Genomic DNA, 20,808 nt, shown 5'->3' on the forward strand with positions numbered 1-20,808 from the left:
AGCACTTAGAGAATGTGGTGTTCTTTAGCCTGAGTGGGAGACCTCAGCACTACTTGGAGAATGTGGTGTTCATCTGGCAAAAGCAAATCAGAAAACCAAAGAATTCAATTTGATGAATCCATTTTCTTAAATCAGAGATCTCTGGAGACAATAGATGCCCTACCCTTAAACTTACCCACAAATAAATAAAACACAGACAGCCTTAATTTCTTGCTCTAGATATGGACTATTTTGCAGATTGCTGATGCTGATAATGGGAGTCAAAGTGGTTTCCAGGGCCATCTGACATTAAAAATTGTATGTATATATATGTATGTGTGGTGTGTGTGTCACAGTGCACATGTGGAGGTCAGAGGACAACTTGGTAGAGTTGGTTCTCTCCTACCTTTGTAAGGTTTGAGGGATGGAACTCAGGTTGCCAGGTCTGCATGCCAAGGGCCTGTTGCTGACCTCCTTGCTAATGCTTCAATCAGTTACATTTGGTGATTTAATCTATACTGATGTTTTCAACTTTGAGAATTTAATGATATATATTGAATATATTTAACCCTCCCATTGCTTCCAACCAAATTTTGACACTACCTCCTTTTTTTTTTAAACCTTCTTTCCCTATCAGGTCCACTTTGGGTTGCTCAGCTAGTTTTACTGTTGAGGTCTGCTCTGGTGTGTGGTCACACTATCAAGGTCATCATCATTAAACAATGACCTGAATCTGCTTTTACTGGAAATCATTAAATGCTAACAGCTCCCCAGCTGGTAGGGGGTTTACATATTCACTGTCATGCCCACTAGGCTGGAATTTTGTTTGGCTGAAGCTTGTGTAAATCTTATGCACACTGTCACAATCACTGTGAGTTCATACGTACTTCTGTCTGAAAAACAATTTCCTTTAAATTATCCACCACCTTTGGCTCTTACAATCTTTCTGTCCCCTCCTCCACAAAGATCCCCGAGCCTTGAGATAATATATGAACGTACAATTTGGGGCTAAATACTATATAGCCTTTTGTTCTCTGCACACTGAGCAGCTGGAGGTCAGTAGCAGTTTTCGAAAGAGTCTTACTGTGAGGCCCAAGCTGGTCTCAAACCCTTGACTATTTTTCCTCAGCCCCCAGAGAACTAGTTTATAGGTGTGTATAAACCTATAAACTTCATGGCCAGCATCCAATATATTTTTGTATGAACCCTTCGCTAGAGTCTTTAAAGACATTTGCTCAACTATGTTCATAGTTTTTCATAATACTTATTCATAATAGCCAGAATCTGGAAACAACCTAGATGCCCCTCAGCCAAGGAATGGATAAAGAAATTGTGTTACATTTACACAATGGAATACTACTCAGCAATTAAAAACAAGGAAATCATGAAATTTGCAGGCAAACGGATGGAACTAGAAAAGATCATCTTGAGTGAGGTAACCCAGAAGCAGAAAGACATACATGGTATATACTTACTTATAAGCAGATATTAGCCATATAATATAGGATAAACATACTAATACTTATAGTATTAGAGAAGCTAAACAACATTGAGGACCCTGGGTAAGATGATCAATCCTCATTCAGAGGGGCAAACGGGATAGACATCAGAATCAGGAGAAGAGAGGGAACAGGACAGGAGCCTACCACAGAGGGCCTCTGAAAGACTCTACCCAGAAGGGTATCAAAGCAGATACTGAGTCTCATGGCCAAACCTTGGGCAGAGTACAGGGAATTTTATGGAAGAAGACCTAGAGGGGATAGGAGCTCCACAAGGAGAGCAACAGAGCCAAAAAAATCTGGACTCAGAGGGTCCTGCAGAGACTGGTGAATCAACCAAGGACAATGCATAGAGAGGACCTACATGCCCTGCTCAGATGAAGCCCATCAGCAGCTCAGTCTTTATGGGGGTTCTCTAGTAAGAGGAGCAGGGGCAGTCACTGACATGACCTCCGTTGCCTGCTCTTTGATTACCCCCCCTGGCCAGGTGGCCTTACTAGGCCACAGAGAAAGAGGATCCAGCCAGTCTTGATGAGACCTAATAGGCTAGGATCAGACAGTAGGGGAGGAGGACCTCCCCTATCAGTGGACTGGAGGAAGGTCATTGAGGGGGAAAAAGGGAGGGAGGGCAGGACCCGGAGGAGATGAGGAAGGGGGCTACAGCTGAGATTCAAAGTGAATACATTGTAATTAATAATAATAATGAAAAACTTTTAAAAAACAAGCAAGCAAGCAAACAAACAAAAACAAAGGCTTATGATGTGACTGAAATCTAAGAAACGATCTTTGTTAAATCCCGGCTCCAATAAACATGAAAAGACACTTTTAAAACAGAGAAATGCTGGGCTGAAGAGATGATGGCTCAGCTGCTTTTCCAAAGGACCTAAATTCAATTCCCTGTACCTACACAGCAGCTCACAACCACCAACGACAGGGACAGGGGATCCAATACCCTTTTCTGGCATATGAGCACTAAATACACATGTGGTGCACAGGCACATATGTAGGTAAAGCACTCATACACACAGAATAAGTTAATATTAAAAAATAAAAAATAGGCAGGTGTGGTGGCATACGCCTGTGATCTCAGCACTCAGGGAGGCAGAGGCAGAGGCAGAAAGATCTTTGTGAGTTCAAGGCCAACCTGGTCTACAAAGTGAATCCAGGACAGCCAAGGCTATACAGAGAAACCCTGTCTCAAACAAACAAACAAACAAACAAACAAATTAAACACAGGGAAATTTAAATATATGTTAATTTATAAAAATTGCATTTATTCAGGCTTCTGCAGGACCAGAAAGCACCTTGAAATGGGCCACTGGCTCCACCGGGATCTGAGAGCACTGTGCAACTAACTAACCTCCAGGCCCGGTGGTCTCAGGGTTCAGTGAGTGGCCTGAGGTCCAGTGTGCTCACAGTCCCCTGAGAAACTGGGGCTTTGGCTTCAGTGGTCTTTAACATTAGTGTGGGTATGAGATTTTGAATTCTGAGGTTATAGTAGTCACTGCAGGGGTCTATACTACTCTGGCCCCCAGAGGTTACATGGAGCCTACAGCTTTAGTCACAGCCTCCAGACAGAACCAGACTTCAGTGGGTCTGACATTAGCTATTGGGGTGCCCAGATGATTCACAGAATTCAGGCAATCCCCCACACCCATACTAATATATATAACAATTTATTCATTATATATCCCTATTGAAGGCCCTTCCCTTAACTCCTCTCAGTTCCACCTTCCCTCCCTCTTCCCCACCCCCTTCCCCTTCCCCTAGTCCACTGAAATGGTGAACTCGGTGGCTTGCTCTTTGATCACTTGCCCCTGGTGATGTGGCTTTGCCAGGCCACAGAGGATGATGATCCAGGCAGTCCTGTTGATACTTGGTAAGTTATGGGCAGATGGCAGAGGAGGAGAACCCACACTAATCTTAAAGACCACTGATATTCTGAATCTTCTGGCTGCCTTGGTTCTTTGTGTGCTGATCCTCCCTTAGTCCCGTTGGTACAGAACTATGATGAGATTACCTCAGCGACTACACTTAACACTTAATTTCTCCATTCCACGGAGCTTAATTTCATGCAGACAAGCCTGTTGGAAGAATCACAGAAAACACAACAGAATAAACTCCAAAGGGGAGGAAGTCAAAACTAAAAGTCAAACATACTAAGACATGCACACAACACAGAAAGACAAAGGTGCAACACAGACACCTTTAGCCAACTCCCTAGTGAAGACAGACGGACGTCTAAGAAAGAATTCAGAGTCTTAATAATGACCATATAGATGATTCAAACAGATGGGCAAGTTAAGGAGAGCACTTAGTGCTCTAGACTTCAACAACACAATCTCAAAATTTAACAGTAAATTGGAGGTAAAGTCCAAAACATAAAGGAAAAATTTGGCAAAAAGATTGAAAACTTAAAAAAATTGGAAATACCTTAAGTAAATAAGATGGTCAATCAAATAAAAAGCACAACAGATTATCACCATGGACAGACAAGAACAAGTGAAAAAATAAGTTTCAGAGATGGAGGACAAAGCTGAGAAAATAATACAAACATATGTATTATGGTGATAGGTACATAAAATGTAATTGGTAGTAAAAGTTTAAAATACTAAGTGAACCTTAGAGTCAGAAAAACTATCCTAACTGCATTAAAGTTCACTGAGATGTATAGTGTTTAGACTGCACAAGTGTTTAGGTAGGTACACTAACGTAACTACATGATGATTTTATTTTTGAGTTTATTACAATGACTTTTTTTGAGAGAGGGTATCACTATATAGCTCTGGTTGTCCTAGAACTCACAATATAGACCAAGCTGGCCTCAAACTCGCTGATCCACCTGCCTCTGCCTCCTGAGACTAAAAGTGCTACTGGGACTAAAGGTATGTACTACACTCCTGGCCCAATGAAGTGATTTTTAAATTAATTAATTTACCCATTGCTGGTATACATTTGGTCACATGTGCCACTTGGCATGTATGTGGAGGTCACAGGAATTTGTGGGAGGTTGCTCTCTTCTTTCATGTGAGGTCCTGGGACCAAACACAGACTCATCAACAAGCGCCTTTACCTGAGGAGCTCTTGCTACACAATGTTAATTTAATGGTAAAAACAGACACACTAACTAACTAACAAAACATGGTATGTGAAAGTCTTTTTAAAATATTCTAGAAAACTATTAAAGGATAAATTAAAGATTTTTTTAAATCTAGCATTAGGAGCATCCTGCCCAATTCTGCTGCTGCTGCTCTGTTTGGACACCTCAGTCTTAAGTCCCAAGTGAGTCACCTTATTCGTCAGACAATCTGGTTCTGGCTGTTTCTGTGCCAGCCTCCATTTGTTTGACTACTTAATTGCTTTGGAAAAGAAAATAGTTTCTCTGGAGACTTTGTAACATAGGATGACAATGATACTTGCAAGACCTAGTTGTCCCAATCAATCCTGACTCAGGACAATCATGAAAAGTAGAGAGGAGAACACAGCCCTTGTCAGATTTGGTTACACAGAAAAACATGAAACTAGATGTAATCTTACTGAAAGGCATGGGTCACTTCTCAGCTATAATACGGAGTTGACAACTAGTTAGAGTAGGCTTCTGTAGTCTGGGTTACACAGGAATGCCAGGCACAGTGGAATTTCTAGATTTTCCAAGTAAAAATATTTTTTTTTGGCATGAACTCAGAACCAAACATATATCCCAGGACTCTTGAAGATTATACAGAATTCTGTGGCTGGAGAGATGTCTTGACAGTTAACAGCACTTAGTGCTCTTGCCAAGAATCTCAGTTTGGTTCCTGGTATCCTCGTCGAATAGCTCACAACTATAACTCCAGTTCCAGGGGACTAGATTCCTTCTCCTGGCCTCCAAGGGCAACAATCACACATGTGTGGAACACATAAACTCATGCAGGCACCCCACCACCAACACACACTCACACAAATCTTTTTTTTTTTTTTTTTTTTTTTAAGAGAACCATTAAGATGGCTTTGTAAGATACCCACTGGGGCTGCAAGACTGGCCCCAATTTCAGCCTCCCAATGTCATTGCCAGTTCCTTCTCTTTCATTTTACTACCCAAACAATATGGATACCACGAGAAAGCTGCTGTGTTTCATGGCATAATTCAAAAGAAAACTGACAGAACCTCTGAAAAATTTGTTTCTGCTTTTTGTGACAAATGTATGTCCTTATACAACTTGTTTTGTTGTTCCTTTTCATATGTGCTATAGACTCAAACCCAGGGCTTTGAGCACACTATCACTAAGCTAGTCTTCCTTTTCTCTGTAATCAGAAATGTGTAGTTAATATCTTGATGTTTAAAGATCTTTATTGTTTGGTTGTATTATTTCTACAATGTTTCTCTTGTCAATTACCAGTAACAATGTATTTTGGAACCGAGATAAATTGGAAAAATAGTCCTTTAGTCTACTGACCTTGTCAGATGGTCTTTGCTAGGGGGATCTAGACAGACATGGAACATTAAGAGTACTTAATTTCCTCTGACATACATCTTTGTTTGGACCACATCTAGAACAGGAAAATTTGTCTCAAATTCTGTAAAAAAAAAAAAAAAGACTGTTTCAAGTAAATGACAAATTTGAAAAATGTGAGATTTTCTGAGAAGTATATTGGAAATGGAAGTCTATTAAATATTCTGAGAAATATGGTGGATATAGGTTTTAATTAATGAGAAAAGGGTGCAAAAGAGGTTCATAGGTTGGCTTGTTTGCTTGTTTATTTCTGCAGTGATGAGGACTGAACCATAAGAAGATCATTATGGGCACTCATGCATGCTAAGGAAGCAAGCCAACACTGAGCTATATTAAAGCCTTCTATGTAATGCTTTTGATCTATATTGTTTGAATCCGCAGTCAGACAGGAGCACATTACAACTGACTACTTTATTTCTTCCAGCTATAGTTTTCTTTCTTTCTCTTCAAGAAATCATGTCACGTGTCCTAGAGTTTCTGAAGAACTGGATTTTGATGATGACATCAGTGTGATGCCATGTGACATTTTGTTTATTGTAGTTCCTATGAATTGGTTGACAGCTGACTCTAGAGGTTTAATCATACATCTGTTGTTTTGGGGGAGAGAAAAAGAACTCCTGCATAATTGCACTGTGATACTTTGCCATGTCTGGCTATCTTTTTGAGATATTAACCACTGATGGTTAATGCACGGATTCTGTGATCTTATGAGGAGTAAAATGTGATGATAACCTCATTCCTTTTAGTCTTCATTTGGTACATACTTCAAACAAGAGAACCTAGTTCCTAGTTGGCTCTCAAGTGGTTCAGTTAAATATAAAACAGATAATCTATTCTTCTCCCTCACTGAGGAGTTAATGAGTAGGATCACAAGAAAACTCTAGCTATGAACAACTAGTTTTAAATTTCCTATCAAAATGCTCCATCTACCTGTATTGAAACAATTATATATTTCTTCATTACTAATGTAAGAAGTATATAACTTTATGTTTATTTGTTTATTTTTTGAGGTAGGGTCTATGCTCAGGTTAACCTCAAGTTCATGTTCCTCATGTCTCATCTTCGTAAGTACTGGGATAACAGGTCTGAATCACCATGACAGGGAAATAAATTCATTTTTTATATAAAGCCTGTCATGAATTTTTAGCAACTTGATAATGGTATTTGTTTATTGTTGAGGCATTGGGGATTGAAACCAGGGCCTAATGCATGGTGGATCAACACTAAGCCAAACCCCAGCTTGTGATGTTAATCTTAAAAACAGCTACATGCAAGAAGACCTGCACAAGGTCAATCTGGCCAACATTCCAGCATTGAGGGGAGACGTGTTGGAAAGCCCCAATCCATTGCTGAACAGCTACTAACAGGTGATGCTGCTGGGAGAGGGAGATACCTTTCTTTAACAGTATGGCCCCTGGTAGTTCAACCACACTACACTGGATGGCTTAACATCCATGAGTATGTGGGCCTTGCAAACTCGACTCAGTGGGTTGTTGTTTAAAAAAAAAAAAAAGAAAAGAAAAGAAACTTTAGAAAAAGTGGAATGGGAATGGATTTGGGAGGAGCTAGGAGAGTATTGGGGTGAATATAATGGAAATCAAAACTACCTGTCATCCCAGAATTGTATGCATGCATGAAATTCTTTAAAAAGTAATACAAGTAATATATTTAAACTAAAATAAAAAATACTTCATGATTCAGATTACAAATATTTTGGGCTGGACAATGCTTTCCTCATATTGCCACTGTTAAGTTTGGGATTAAGGCTACAAAAGATTCAAACTTATTTAACAGTGTATATTTGGTTTCCTATGCTACAAAAGAAATTGTATAAGACTGGAGTTTTTATCTTTGTATGTTTAATAAAATCTGTATGACTCACTGATGTTTGACTGCTTACTTTCTAAAATCTTTGAAATCGAAAATCACACACATACACATAGGGGAAAGTTCATAAATTGTCAAGTACAGACTTTGGTTTGTTATCACAGAAGCAGTTTCACCTCCCATACATTACCTCAGCCTGACCCTGAGTTTTGCAAGCAGGCTGATGAGTCAGTGGGAACAGTAAATACATAAAAATAACTGTAGCCCTTTGGAAGGAGCACCACTTAGCAGCTCTGGAAGATGCTGTTTTAAATCACATTTGGCAGGAAAAGTCTGAAAGATGTTATTATAAATTGAATTCATCAGGCAAAACAATTGAGCCAGTGTTCCCTGCCGGGCAAACCTACCCACAGGAGCTTCTTAGAAAGACCTGGGGGAGTGGTGCATTTCAGGTGTTAGGGGTTTGTATTTTGAGGTGCTGGAATTTGTTTATTGAGGCACTGAGATTAGCCCACTATCTGGTGCTTGCCACGTTAGTATTGTATCACTGAATTACATCCCCTGTCCTGAAAGGTGGGGCAATTGTGAAAAAAAAAATTACAAAATATAGTCTTTCTCTACTTCAGTGCAAATTTAATTTTAAGTATACAGATTCTTACCTGTCTATTTTACTTGTGAAGGTCCTCCCCTATCTCCACTGCATAGATAACAAACTAGTCTCAGAGTGTGGAGCCTGTCTCGGCTATTTCACAATTCAGGGGAGAAAAAAAAAATTGAGACAAGGGCTCATGTATCCCAGGCTGGGCTTGTAATCTTGATCTTGCCTGTGTTTCCCACATGGTGGGATTACAGGAATGTGCTACCATGAGATGATAGATAGACAGACAGGCAGAAAGCAAGCATGCATGCATGCCCAGTTTCTTCAATTCTCTAGAGCTTTTCTGTAAACAAACAAGTCATATCAAGTTCTTTCCCTATTGTGGACTTTCTGAGAACACATTTTCCACAGCTGCTATTGTATATTCTAATAGCCAAAAACTCAGCAGTGTACAAATTCATTCATACCACCATACAATGCAACAATAAAGTTCTTATTCTCACCCATAATTAAATAAGTATAAAACAAACTAGAAATGACATTTTACCTACTAGTAAATGTAAAAAAAAAAAAAGATTAATATCAATTTGGGCTGGAGAGCTGGCTCAGCAGGCACTTGCCATCAAGCCTGACAAGCTGAGTTCAATATCTACAACACACAGAGGAAGCAGAGACTGATGCCTGAAAGCTGTCATCTGACCTCCACATACATGCTATGGCCGGCACATCAGTCCCATATAAAATAAGTAACTAAGTAAATAAATCTTCAAAAATAACATCAGTTTTTGGTAACAGAGAACCAAGCATTCCATACCCAGATCAGTGGGAGTTTATGGTAATTTATCGTGTTGAAAATGTATAAACCCTTTGAGAAAAGTTTGCCTACAAAAGTACTGATAACTTTGACTGCACAGATGCAAGTACAAGATGCTCATTGCAACATAATTTCTATTTTTAAAAAATGTATGTGTATGGGTGTGTTCTGCTTGCATGTTGTCTGTGTGCACATGCATACAGTGCATACACAGGCCAGAAGGCGGTGGTGGAGTCCCTGGATATGAAGTTATAGACGGTTGGGAGCTGCCATGTGAGCTGCTTGGAATTGAACTCAGGTCCTCAGAAAGAACAGCCAGTGTTCTTAACCAGATGAGCCATCTTCATGCTCATCTTCATGATAATTTCTTTATCAGTGTTCTAGAGACAACATAAATGCTCATAAAGAGGGGGAAGTGGCTGAGTAAAGCTGCAGTGACTACAAAACCCCACTGCATTCTAAATAAAGGGATGAAGTAGATCTTTATGCACTGATGTGAGATACCAAGGCAAAACACTACATGATAAAAGGCCATCTGAGTAATAAAACACCATTAACATAAAAAGGAAAAAAATCATATATAACATGAACTGGTATAAATAAAAAATTCTGAAGTTCCTAATAAGCAGTCAGAATTAAGTACTTGGGGAAGTAGAGTTGAGGTGGTAGAGAGAAGGAACCCTTTAAAGGATTTGCTTTTTTAATGCTGGTCTTTTGTACTGCTTGGATTCCTTATTGCAGTGTTTACAGAAAGGAGTCCAAGTTGTAAATGTGTATTTTGAAATCTACAAGTGATGACAACTTATTAAAATCTTGTCCTAGAGGAAATCAATTCACCTCTATAACTTGCTTCATAGGTAAGAAACGGGACTATCATTTTTATGGTTATTAAAGGTCATGTTGCCTATGAAGGCTTTCAGTACTGACATTTTGTTATGTATTTACTTGTTTGTTTGTGGGCGGTGGTGGATGCTCACATGCTGCACTGTGACGGTCAGAGGACAACCTGATAGAGCCAGTCCTTTCCTGCTATGCAGGCCCCAGGACTCAAACTCAGATTGTCAGGCAAGTGCTTAACCAGGTGAGCACCTCACAGCAACTGAATGGCTTCCAGCAATTAAAACGGGACTCAACACCAACACAAACAATAAAAGAGAAGACTATCTGTAAAGTCTAAGATATTACATAACATTTTAATCTTATTATGGAGTGTGTGTGCATGTGCCACACTGTAAGTGTGGAGGTAAGAGGCCACTTTGTGGAGTTCGTTCTCTCCTTCCCTTTCCCCTGTACATGGGTCCTGAGGACCAAACTCAGGTCACCAGGCTTGTGTGGCAAGCAGCTTTACTTGATTAGCTATCTCACTGACCCATTTTAATGTAAGGTTTTTAAAAAAAATCTATTTTAATTTTATATACATCAGTGCTTTGACTGCATGTATGTCTGTGTGAGAGTGTCAGATTCCCTGGAACAGGAATTCCAGACAGTTGAGCTACCACGTGGGTTCTGGGAATTGAATCAGGGTACTATGGAAGAACAGCCAATGCTCTTAACCACTGAGCCATCTCTTTATCCCTTAATCTAACATTTAAATAATTACCGTGTGTGTGCATGATGTGTTTGTGGGCAAAACTGCCACAGCACATGTGTGGAGGATAATGTCTTCTTTTCAATATTATCCTGGAAAAAGAAGTTCTAAGATTTTTTTTTTTTGGTACAAACTATGTAAAATTACTTTCTGAGTTTTAGTAATTAGTTACAAAAGCAGCTTCCTATAGCTTAGCAAGTTGGAAATAATCAGCGATAGACTTGAGGGGGGAAAAGCAAAATGAAAAAACAACAAAAAGGGGAAAAAGTAATGTCTGTCAGTCCAAACAGGTAAGGTGACTTTAGAGAGCCACTCCCCAGAGCAATACTATACCTAACAGCTGGCTGTGCTCCCCTGTGACGGAGTTCTGATTCGGGTCTGAAAAACAAACAATTGAAAAGGATAGAAAAAAATGAATGACCAAAGCAAACGATTATTTCAAACTCAAGCAACAAAAGCCAAGCAAGGTAATAAGCAAAAAATTAAAAAAAAAATAACATTAACAAAAGGGTAAAAAAAAAAAAAACCCAGAATGAACTATTGTAAAACAAGGATCACAGTCATCAATACATTAAATACTGAGTTGTTACATGACCCAACAATTCCACGACCCCTGAAAACAGGGACTCAGACACATACATAACCAAGTTTCCAGTGGCATTATTCACAAGACTCAAAGGCACAAACAGTCCAAGCTGTCCTCCAGCAGATGAAGGAGTAAATGAAATGTGGTACCCATGTAGGCTGGAGTCTTACCCGGCTATAAAAAGAACACTCTGTAAAACACAGATGGAACTTGAAAACACTATGCTAATAGGGAAAAGGCAGACACTAAGAATACATATTATATAATTACATTTTATACAATATTGATCAGAAGCAGATTTATAGACAGAAAGATGAGGGGCTAGTGGGATTGGCTGAATGAAGTATGGGTATTATTGCTAAATGATTAGAGGTGCTATTTGTGTGATATGAAATTCAGGAAATGGAGTAAGGGCAGGGAAGCACTATAGATAACAATTGCCAGAAATACACACTTGAAAACTGACCAAAGTGGTAAACTTCTTGTTGCATACTTACAATAAAAAGTAAATAAAAATCACCATGCAGATCTGACTAGGCAACAGTAGTTCATAAAGCAGAAGTAAATACTGCGAGGACCTGTGATACAAGTTTTATTTTCTGCAAACACTAAAAGGCAACACATAACCAGAGTGTTTATTACCACTAGAATACTCTAATGTGAACTGAAAGTAAAGTGATTAAGGATTAAGTGAGCATATTTATTTATTTATTTACTACAATTTATTCACTTTATATCCCAGCTGTAGCCCCCTCCATCTCCTCCTCCCAACCCTGCCCTCCCTTCCTGTTCTCCCCCTATGCCCCTCCCCTAGTCCACTGATAGGGTAGGTCCTCCTTCCTTTCTATTTGACCCTAGCATGTCAAGTCTCATCAGGGCTGGCTTCATCATCTTCTTGGCCTGACAAGGCTGCCTTCCCCCCCACCAGCCTCTGTACCCCTTACTAGGAAACTGAACAGCCTATGAGCTTCCTATGAACAGGGGTTCTAGGTCCTCTCCAAGTATGGTCCTTAGTTGGAGTATCAGTCTCCGCAGGCCTCCCTGGACCTAGGTTTTTTGGCTTTGTAAGTCTCCTTGTGGAGTTCCTGTCCTCCCCAGATCTATCTCCCTCTTCTTCCATAAGGTTTCCTGCACTCTGCCCAAAGTTTGGCTATGAGTCTCAGTGTCTCCTTTGATACCCTGATGGGTAGAGTCTTTCAGAGGACCCCTGTGGAAGGTTCCTGTCCTGTTCTTTGTCTTCTACTTCCAATGTCTATCCTGTTTGCCCTTCTGAGTGAGGTTTCAGGGTCCTAGGGTCCTCTTTGTTGTTTAGCTTCTTTAGGACTATAGATGTTAGTATGTTTATCCTATATTATATGGCTAATATCCACTTATAAGTGAAGTGAGTATATACCATATGTGTCTTTCTGCTTCAGGGTTACCTTACTCAGGATGATCTTTTCTAGTTTCCACCATTTGCCTGCAAATTTCATGATTTCCTTATTTTTAATTGCTGAGTATTATTCCATTGTGTAAATGTAACACAATTTCTGCATCCATTTTTCAGTTGAGGGACAAAAGAAAACAACAACAACAACAAAACTGTTTCTGGAGCTCTACAAGGAGATCAACAAAGTAAAAAATCTGGGTCCATCCGTCCTGCAGAGACGGATGTACCAACAAAGGACCATGCATGTATGGAGAGGACCTTGATCCCCTGCTCAGATGTAGCCCATAGGCAGCTCAATCTTCATGTGGATTCCTAAGGTAAGGGGAACAGGGGCTGTCTTTGACATGAACTCTGTTGCCTGCTCTTAGATCACTCTTCCTTCTGATACAGCCTTGCCAGGCCACAGAAGAAAGAGGATCCAGGCAGGCCTGATGAGACTGCATAAGCTAGGGTCAGAGGGCAGGGGAGAAGGACTCCCCCTTTCAGTGGACTAGGAGAAGAGGATAGGGAGTAAGAGGGAGGGAGGGTGGAACTAGAAGGAGATGAGGGAGGAGGCTACAATTGGGATATAAAATGAATAAATTGTAAAAAAAAATTACACACACACACACACACACACACACACACACCCTGTTTAATCAATAATCAGAAAGTGGTAACAACAAGCCAAGTTCCTAATGCAAGAGAGATTGACAAGTACCACTCTTCCATTAACCACTTGCTTATTTTAAGGTCTTGAAAAGCATTAAGGGCTAAATATGGAAACAGCCCTAAGCTGTACTTTCTTCAAAGACTAAGTCTCTTGAGATGCTGATAATTGCATCTGGCTTCCTTGCAAGTATCTGAAGGAATAAAAATAAATTTAGAGCACGGGCTTGTGAACAATGAGGAAAAATTACAACTTTAATTTTACTAATTTCTAATTGAAGTTTCATATTTTCTCCAATTATTGTGTCAGCAAGAAGCTATTAAAAGTACCACTTTTTTTGGCAGTGATAAATATTACATTTTTAATATAATTTTATTAATTATTACATGAAATTCAAATAATACTCTCCATGTTTCATATATACATGTCTTATGTAATTAAACATAACATTTTAAAGACACTAGGGATAGCGACATAGTTCGTTATAGAGTGAGTTTGATTTCCAGTATTTCAGTAAGTAATAATAATAAACAGCATCAAGATAGAAAGAGTAAACAAGAACTCTTTTTTTAAAGGTTTATTTATTTATTTAATGTAGATGAATGTTCTATCTACATGTACACCTGCACACCAGAAGAGGACATTAGATCCCAGTATAGATGGTTGTGAGCCACCATGTGGTTGCTGGAAATTGAACTCAGGACCTCTGGAAGAGCAGACAGTGCTCTTAGCCACTGAGCCACCTCTCTGGCTGAGTTCAATTCCTAGCAACCACATGGTGGCTCACAACCATCTGTAATGGAATCTGCTTCCCTCTTCTGGTGTACATGAAAACAGAGTGTTCATATACAAAAAATAAATCTTTAAATTTTTTTCTAAAAAAAAGAGAAAGGAAGTAGAAAAATGGATTACTAGGGAAGAAATAAAGAGGATAGAGAAAGAATTCCGATCATATGGGAGAATATGATCTAGTGAAATACCATCCACATACGTGAGAATGCATTAACAAAACATATGGTTCATACAATTAATAAACATGACTGAAATGAATGAAAAATAAAACAGAGGCAGTCTTTGGGAGGATTAACTAATTTGAAAAACTCTACAAATTAAGTGCTGTCATAATAATTGCCAGCTGTGGTAGCGTGCTTGTGTTAGTGCACTTGGGAGGCTGATAATAAAGTATGTGAGTTTGAGACCTTTGTTGGCTACCCAGTGAGACCTTGTTTCCCCAAGACAAAAGAACAGGAATGCTGTCAAACAGCATTACATGCTCCAGAGACTTTTGTGTGAAGAATCAGTCATCACAGATTTCATGTGTCTTTTAAAAGTTGCTATCACCTCCCACCCAGTCTTAAGTATGCAGCACTCAGATAAATGGCAGGCATCAACTGAGGCAAGCTCTTCCACCAGTGAAGAGATTGTAGCTTCTGAAATTTTCAGATGATCATGAGCTATGTGTATTGTTTAGGGAGGAGTATTATGCGACTGCACACTTCATAGAAACTGCAGCATATTATGAATGCAAGTAAGGAACAAAAAAGTACAAATTATATGACTTACTTTATTGCTGTGGTCTGGAATGAAGGTCATGGTATATCTATTCTCAGCTATGAGAATAGCTGTAGGTAAAGAAATTCTTAACCGAAAATTAGAACAGAATTGTTTCATGGGCAGTGGTAAAGTATTGAGGCTCCTAGAAAAATATCTGTAAGTGAGCACCACCCACTGACATTTTCCTCTTTGCTCCGAAGGTACATGACAGATTGAATCCTTGCCTTCTTTCAGATTTCTCTTTTTTTCATTTTTCACACAATATATTTTGATCATATTCTTTCCTCTCTCCCAAGTCCTCCCAGATCCTCCCAATCTCCCTACCCATTCATGTTCTTGCTACCTCCCCTTTTCCATCCCTTTCTCTCTCAAAAACAAAAAAGGAAAAGAAAACCCCAAAAGACAGAAAATAAAAAACCAAAAAAGCATACACATAAACACATACACACACACAAACAAAAACCATGTAGTCTGATTTATGTTAATCAACTACTCCTGAGCATGAGGCCTGCCCAAGGAGTTTGCTTAATCTACCCAGCCCCACACTGGCAGAGAAAAATGGATTTTCTTTGGGACTGAGTCCACCTCCTCTCTTAGTGCATCTCTCACCTCCTTTTTGTCTGGCTTGAATTTGTACAATCCTTGTGCATGCTTTTATTCAGATGAGAAGATCTATTTTTAAAAGCTAGATATTCACATGCTAATGTGTTGCCCCAAATGTCATTGAATAGACAAGTTTGGAATTTCTCTTTTCCAAAAATCAATGAGAAAATTCTCTGAAAATGTAACTGAACTATAAATGACCAGTCAGCATTTAAAACTTTAATTATGGAAATAAGGTGTCTACTTTATATCTTCCTTGATGACAGTGTATAGAAACCAGAGTTTGTTAAGAGTTCTTAACAAACTGTTCTGGAAGAGCAGTCAGTGCTCTTAACTTCTAAACCATCTCTCCAGCCCCCCACTTTCTACTTTCATGTCTGAAAAAAACAACAACAACAAACTAGATCCCACATACAAGAAAGAACCTATACTGTTTGCCTAAATCTGGCTTATTCTGCTTAACATGATGTCTAGTTACATCCATTTTCCTGCAAATAACATAATTCGGTTCTCCACTATAGCCTAATGAAAGTCCATTGTGTACTATATATACTACATTTTCCTTATCCTTGTTTGCTGACAGGTATGTAGGCCGATTGTAGAGGCTGGCCACCATGAACTGTGCTACAATAATGCAGATGTCTTACCACTGCTCTACCAACAATGTTTGTGGAATATTCTGAATTATGTGTCATCACTTGAACAATGTTCAAACCATCTTCATCATGAATAGGTAATATCTTAAGAAACCACTCTTTGCTCACAAAAAAAGCAATTTTTTTTTGCTCCACAAAAAAGCAATTCCTTATTCATTAATGGTTTGTCAAGTAGACAAGTTCTCTATCTCTACTTCTATTCCTTGCTTTCTGCTGCTCCCATATCTGGCTCTCAGTTAGGTTTCAAACCTCAAACATGAGGGGAGGAACCAACTACTTCCACCTCCTGTTAGTGATGATGCACTGATCCGCCACAGGCCATAAACATTCTGAAAGGTAAATCCTACCAGAAAGTTTTTTTATGTACTTTGCTCAGAAGTCTCAGAGGAATCACTTTGTACAACAGCTACCATGTTAAGAAATGTATTTCTTACAAATAAAGCTGCTATAAACATGGTTGAGCAAATATCCCTTTTGTGTACTTGAGCAAACTTTGGGTATATACCTAGCAGTGGTATAGCTGGGTCTTGAGGAAGCACTATTCCTAATTGTCTTAGAAACAACCCTGGAAACAACCCAGATGTCCATCAACGGAGGAATGGATACAGAAATTGTGGTATTTTTACACAATGGAATACTACTCAGCAATCAAAAAGGAGGAAATCATGAAATTTGCAGGCAAATGGTGGGACCTAGAAAAGATCATCCTGAGTGAAATATCCCAGAAGAAGAAAGACAAACACGGTATATACTCACTTATATAGACCTATAAGATATGATAAACATAATGAAATCTGTACACCTAAAAAAGATATTCAAGAGAGTGGACATGGGGTAAGATGATCAATCCTCGTTTAGAATGACAGATGGGATGTGCATTGAACGTATGACAGGAGTCTACTGAGCACATCTGAAAGACTCTAACTAGCAGTGTTTTCAAAGCAAAGACTCATGACCAAACCTTTGGCAGAGTACAGGGAATCATAAGAAAGAAGGGGAGTTAGTCTGATGAGGAAAGGATAGGAGCTCCACAAGGACCAAAGATATCTGGGCACAGGGTCTTTTCTGAGACTGACATGCAACCAAGGACCATGTATGAATGTAACCTAGAACCTCTGCTCAGATGTAGCCTGTGGTAGCTCAGTAACCAATTGGTTTCCCATAGTGAGGGGAACAAGGACTATTTCTAACAGGAACTCAATGACTGGCTCTTTGGCCTCCCCACTCCCCAAGGGAGGAGCAGTCCCGTTAGGCCACAGAGGAGAGCTTTGCAGCCAGTCCTGAAGATACCTGATAAAACAGGATCAGAGGAATGGGGAGGAGGTCCCCCCTATCAGTGGACTTGGCAAAGGACACGGTGGAGAGGAGGGAGGGAGGGAGGGATTGGGAGGGAATGAGGGATCGGGACACGGCTGGGGTACAGAGTTAATAAAATGTAACTGATAAGAAAAAAATAAAATACAAAAAGAAAAAAAAAAAGAAATGTATTTCTTAAGAAGACCTGAAAGTCAGAAGTATTCTTTGATTTACAGGCTGCAGGATGGATATTATGTTAAGCAGGCATGCAAACTATTTTAATCTTGCCTATCTCCATCAGAGTTCTTTTTTTCATTAATTTGTTTAATTACTTTACAGCTTGATCACAGGCCCCTCCTTCCTCTCCTCCCAGTCCCATTCTCACACCTCCTCCCCCATCTCTCCTTCTCTTCTCAGAGAAGGGGAGCCACTCCCCCCCACATACCCACCATGGGTACCAACCCACCCTGGCACATCCATCAGAGTTTGTAAGTGATCAGGAACATAACTGTTAGTTTGAAAGGAACCTGTCCGCCCCCCTCCCTTGGGATTAGGTCTCAACAGTAGGCTGAAAATACGCAGTAAACTAAATTGAAACAAATACACTGCTTATATAGAGTATAAGCAGGATACATATAAGTGGGATACATTAAATTCTCCTCCCTAGCTACAGCTCCAGTTGGCATCTTCTTCAAGGTGTACTATACTGTCTACACTGTATTGTGTAGCCTCTGTCAGCAATCATCTTCGCTACATCTTCTATACAGTTTGCTTCAGCTTGTATATTTAGAAGCTGACACTTCACTGTGGACTTTTATGTTAAGGGGACAGCTTCATTCCTTAAACCATATAAACAACCTCTGCTCACTTCAAGCTTTTCTTCTGTGCCCTCCTTTCCTCTTTTAGCTAAGGTTAGGGTCTTTCATTTATCTAGACCAGTAAGGCCTTTCCCCTATTGGCCACAAAGCTATTTTGTTTTCTTATGATTTGTGTCACTGGAATTCTTCATTTACTGTAAGAACTTTTCTTTCACATTTGCCTTCCAAAAAATAAAAAATAAATAAATAAAAGGTTCCTGTCCTCATACAGATATGTGGAGATAAATGAAAGAAAATTAATAATTAAGATAACTTCAGTCATTCCCCAGCACTGAAAAAGAAAAAAATGTAATTTCACTTTAGAAGTGTTATATATGGAGAGTAAAGAAGGGTAACTGGAGAGGCTACGCTGATATGCTGGGCAAACCTTTCTGAGGTGGTAACCATTAATAAAGAGCTGATACAGAGGGGCAAAAGAGAAATGTTGAACAGGAAGGAGAGAACTGGGTAAGGAGAGTAAAGGGCAGGACTGCAAAAGGTAAAAGAGGGAGTAGAGAAGGGAAAAATAATGCTAAACACACTTTGAAAAAGTCATATAGAAACCTACTACTGCAGAAGTTTTCTAAAATACATCTAGAGACATACATAAAAAGTTAAAATAGAGTAAAATAGAGTTACCCTGCAAATGGGCAACAAATAAAAGCCTGGTCTCTGAAGTGAGTTACTTTCTTTGGAGGTGCTGGCCAGTAAAGTCCCATAGACAATAACGACCCCCCCCAAAAAAAAAAAAACAAAAACAAAAACAAAAAAACAACCATTACAGGCTACTGCCACTGCTTTTGGTTGCCCTCCAGAACTTGATGAGTGAAACAGTACTGCTCAATGTATCACATATTTAAGTCATAGAATATGGGGAAGTCATGCTGGTTGGTCGGCTAGTTCTCATAGTGCTAGAGATGGTGCATGTTACCAGAAGAAAAAAATAATCACTAATCATACCCAGTTACAATGATGACTGACTTGACAAGAACTGCCCACTGGTACTACATTGGCACGGTCATCATGGGAGTAACCAATCATTCTGACTGAATCTAAGGCCGCTCCCCAAGATAAAACCTACACTTGGCACCATTAAAGGACCAAGAACCTGTGACTAGACAAGACCATAGATCATAGAACCTACTACTATTATTCTGGTAAATGGACACAATATTAAATCAATTCCTAATGACTTATATCAATAGATCAATGCATTTCTCAACTCTTTACCTGAGAAACTTCTATCTGCAGCAGATGGTGACTAACTGGCCATGCATACAGAAAAAGAGACATAATTAAAATAACAAAAATAAAATAGTTAAAAAATAAAGGCCTGTAGCCAGTTCTGATGAGACCTGATAAGCTAGGGTGGAAGGGGAGGAGGACCTCCCTTATCCGTGGACTTGGCGAGGGGCATGGGAGGAAATGAGGGAGGGAGGAAGGGTGGATTTGGGAAGGAATAAGGGAGGGGGCTACAGCTAGGCTACAAAGTGAATAAACTGCAGAAAGGCCATATAAAATGGGAATAAACTTGGTACTGTTGAGAACATGTAAAGTGCTAAAGTATAGTGAGTAGCATAGTGGCTAAGAGGTCAGGAAATTAGGTAGTAGTTACACCCAAGGTCCTGAAGACCATGATAATCATTGTCACTTTTACTCTGAACAAGGGTCTTGAGTAACTGGAAGGTTTTAAATAGCCACACAACATGCCTGGTTAGCTTTTTTTAAAAAAAAGTAGGCTGGTAGTTGGATTATAAAGAGAGAAAGAACAGAAATAGGGGGCTGGAGAAATGTCTCAGCTGTTAAGAATGCTTGCTGCTCTTGTGAAGAACCTGGGTTCACACCTTAGCACCTATAATGGTAGGCTCACAACTGCCTATCACTCTGGTTCCAGAGTCAGGGAGTGACAGAACATGGTTAAAGAGATGAGTACAGGCAGTGAGGAAAGAACACAGATCACATAAGGCATTCCAGGACACAATCAGGACTTTTGAGTTACTTCAACTATTATAGGAAGCCACTGGAAGGCTTTATGTCTCCACAGGATCATACAGCTGTTATCGAGAACAGACTGCATGACAAGTAAGGAGGCGCAGGAAGTACATTCAGAAAGCTAAGACAATCCAATAAAAGAAAATGGCATCCTGAATAACGTCAGAAAGTAGTGAAGATGATGAGCAGTGGTTATGAGGACCACAGAAGGCTGAGAAAGGGCAAGTAACCTAGCTCAAGAGGTCAGCTTTCAGTTGCTTCTCAAGGCAGCTGGGAGAGTCTGTGTAACCACAGGTTAGCGGGATGGTTCTCTTTGGTTAGGTGGGAGATTTCCCAGCAGATAGTAAATAGATTATGAATTACCAGGCCACAGAGGAAGACAGTGCAG

The 20,808-nt window shown here is 39.6% G+C and overlaps 1 protein-coding gene across 3 annotated transcripts in view; it reads right to left on the reverse strand.

Annotated features, from left to right (window-relative positions):
• Positions 1 to 20,808, reverse strand: part of Slc12a6 (solute carrier family 12 member 6) — a 91,309-nt gene that overhangs the window by 30,653 nt on the left and 39,848 nt on the right. For 2 of the 3 annotated variants that reach the window (XM_055599122.1, XM_055599139.1), the window contains exon 2: positions 11,132 to 11,176. The exons of the other annotated variant lie outside the window; for it this stretch is intronic. In XM_055599122.1, the coding sequence (XP_055455097.1) occupies positions 11,132 to 11,176 (45 nt within the window). The remainder of the gene's footprint in view (positions 1 to 11,131; positions 11,177 to 20,808) is intronic. 3 annotated transcript variants of the gene reach the window in all.

Source organism: Psammomys obesus, unplaced genomic scaffold (genome assembly GCF_907164565.1).
Source record: "Psammomys obesus unplaced genomic scaffold, mPsaObe1.curated_primary_1811, whole genome shotgun sequence".
Classification (NCBI taxonomy): domain Eukaryota; kingdom Metazoa; phylum Chordata; class Mammalia; order Rodentia; family Muridae; genus Psammomys; species Psammomys obesus.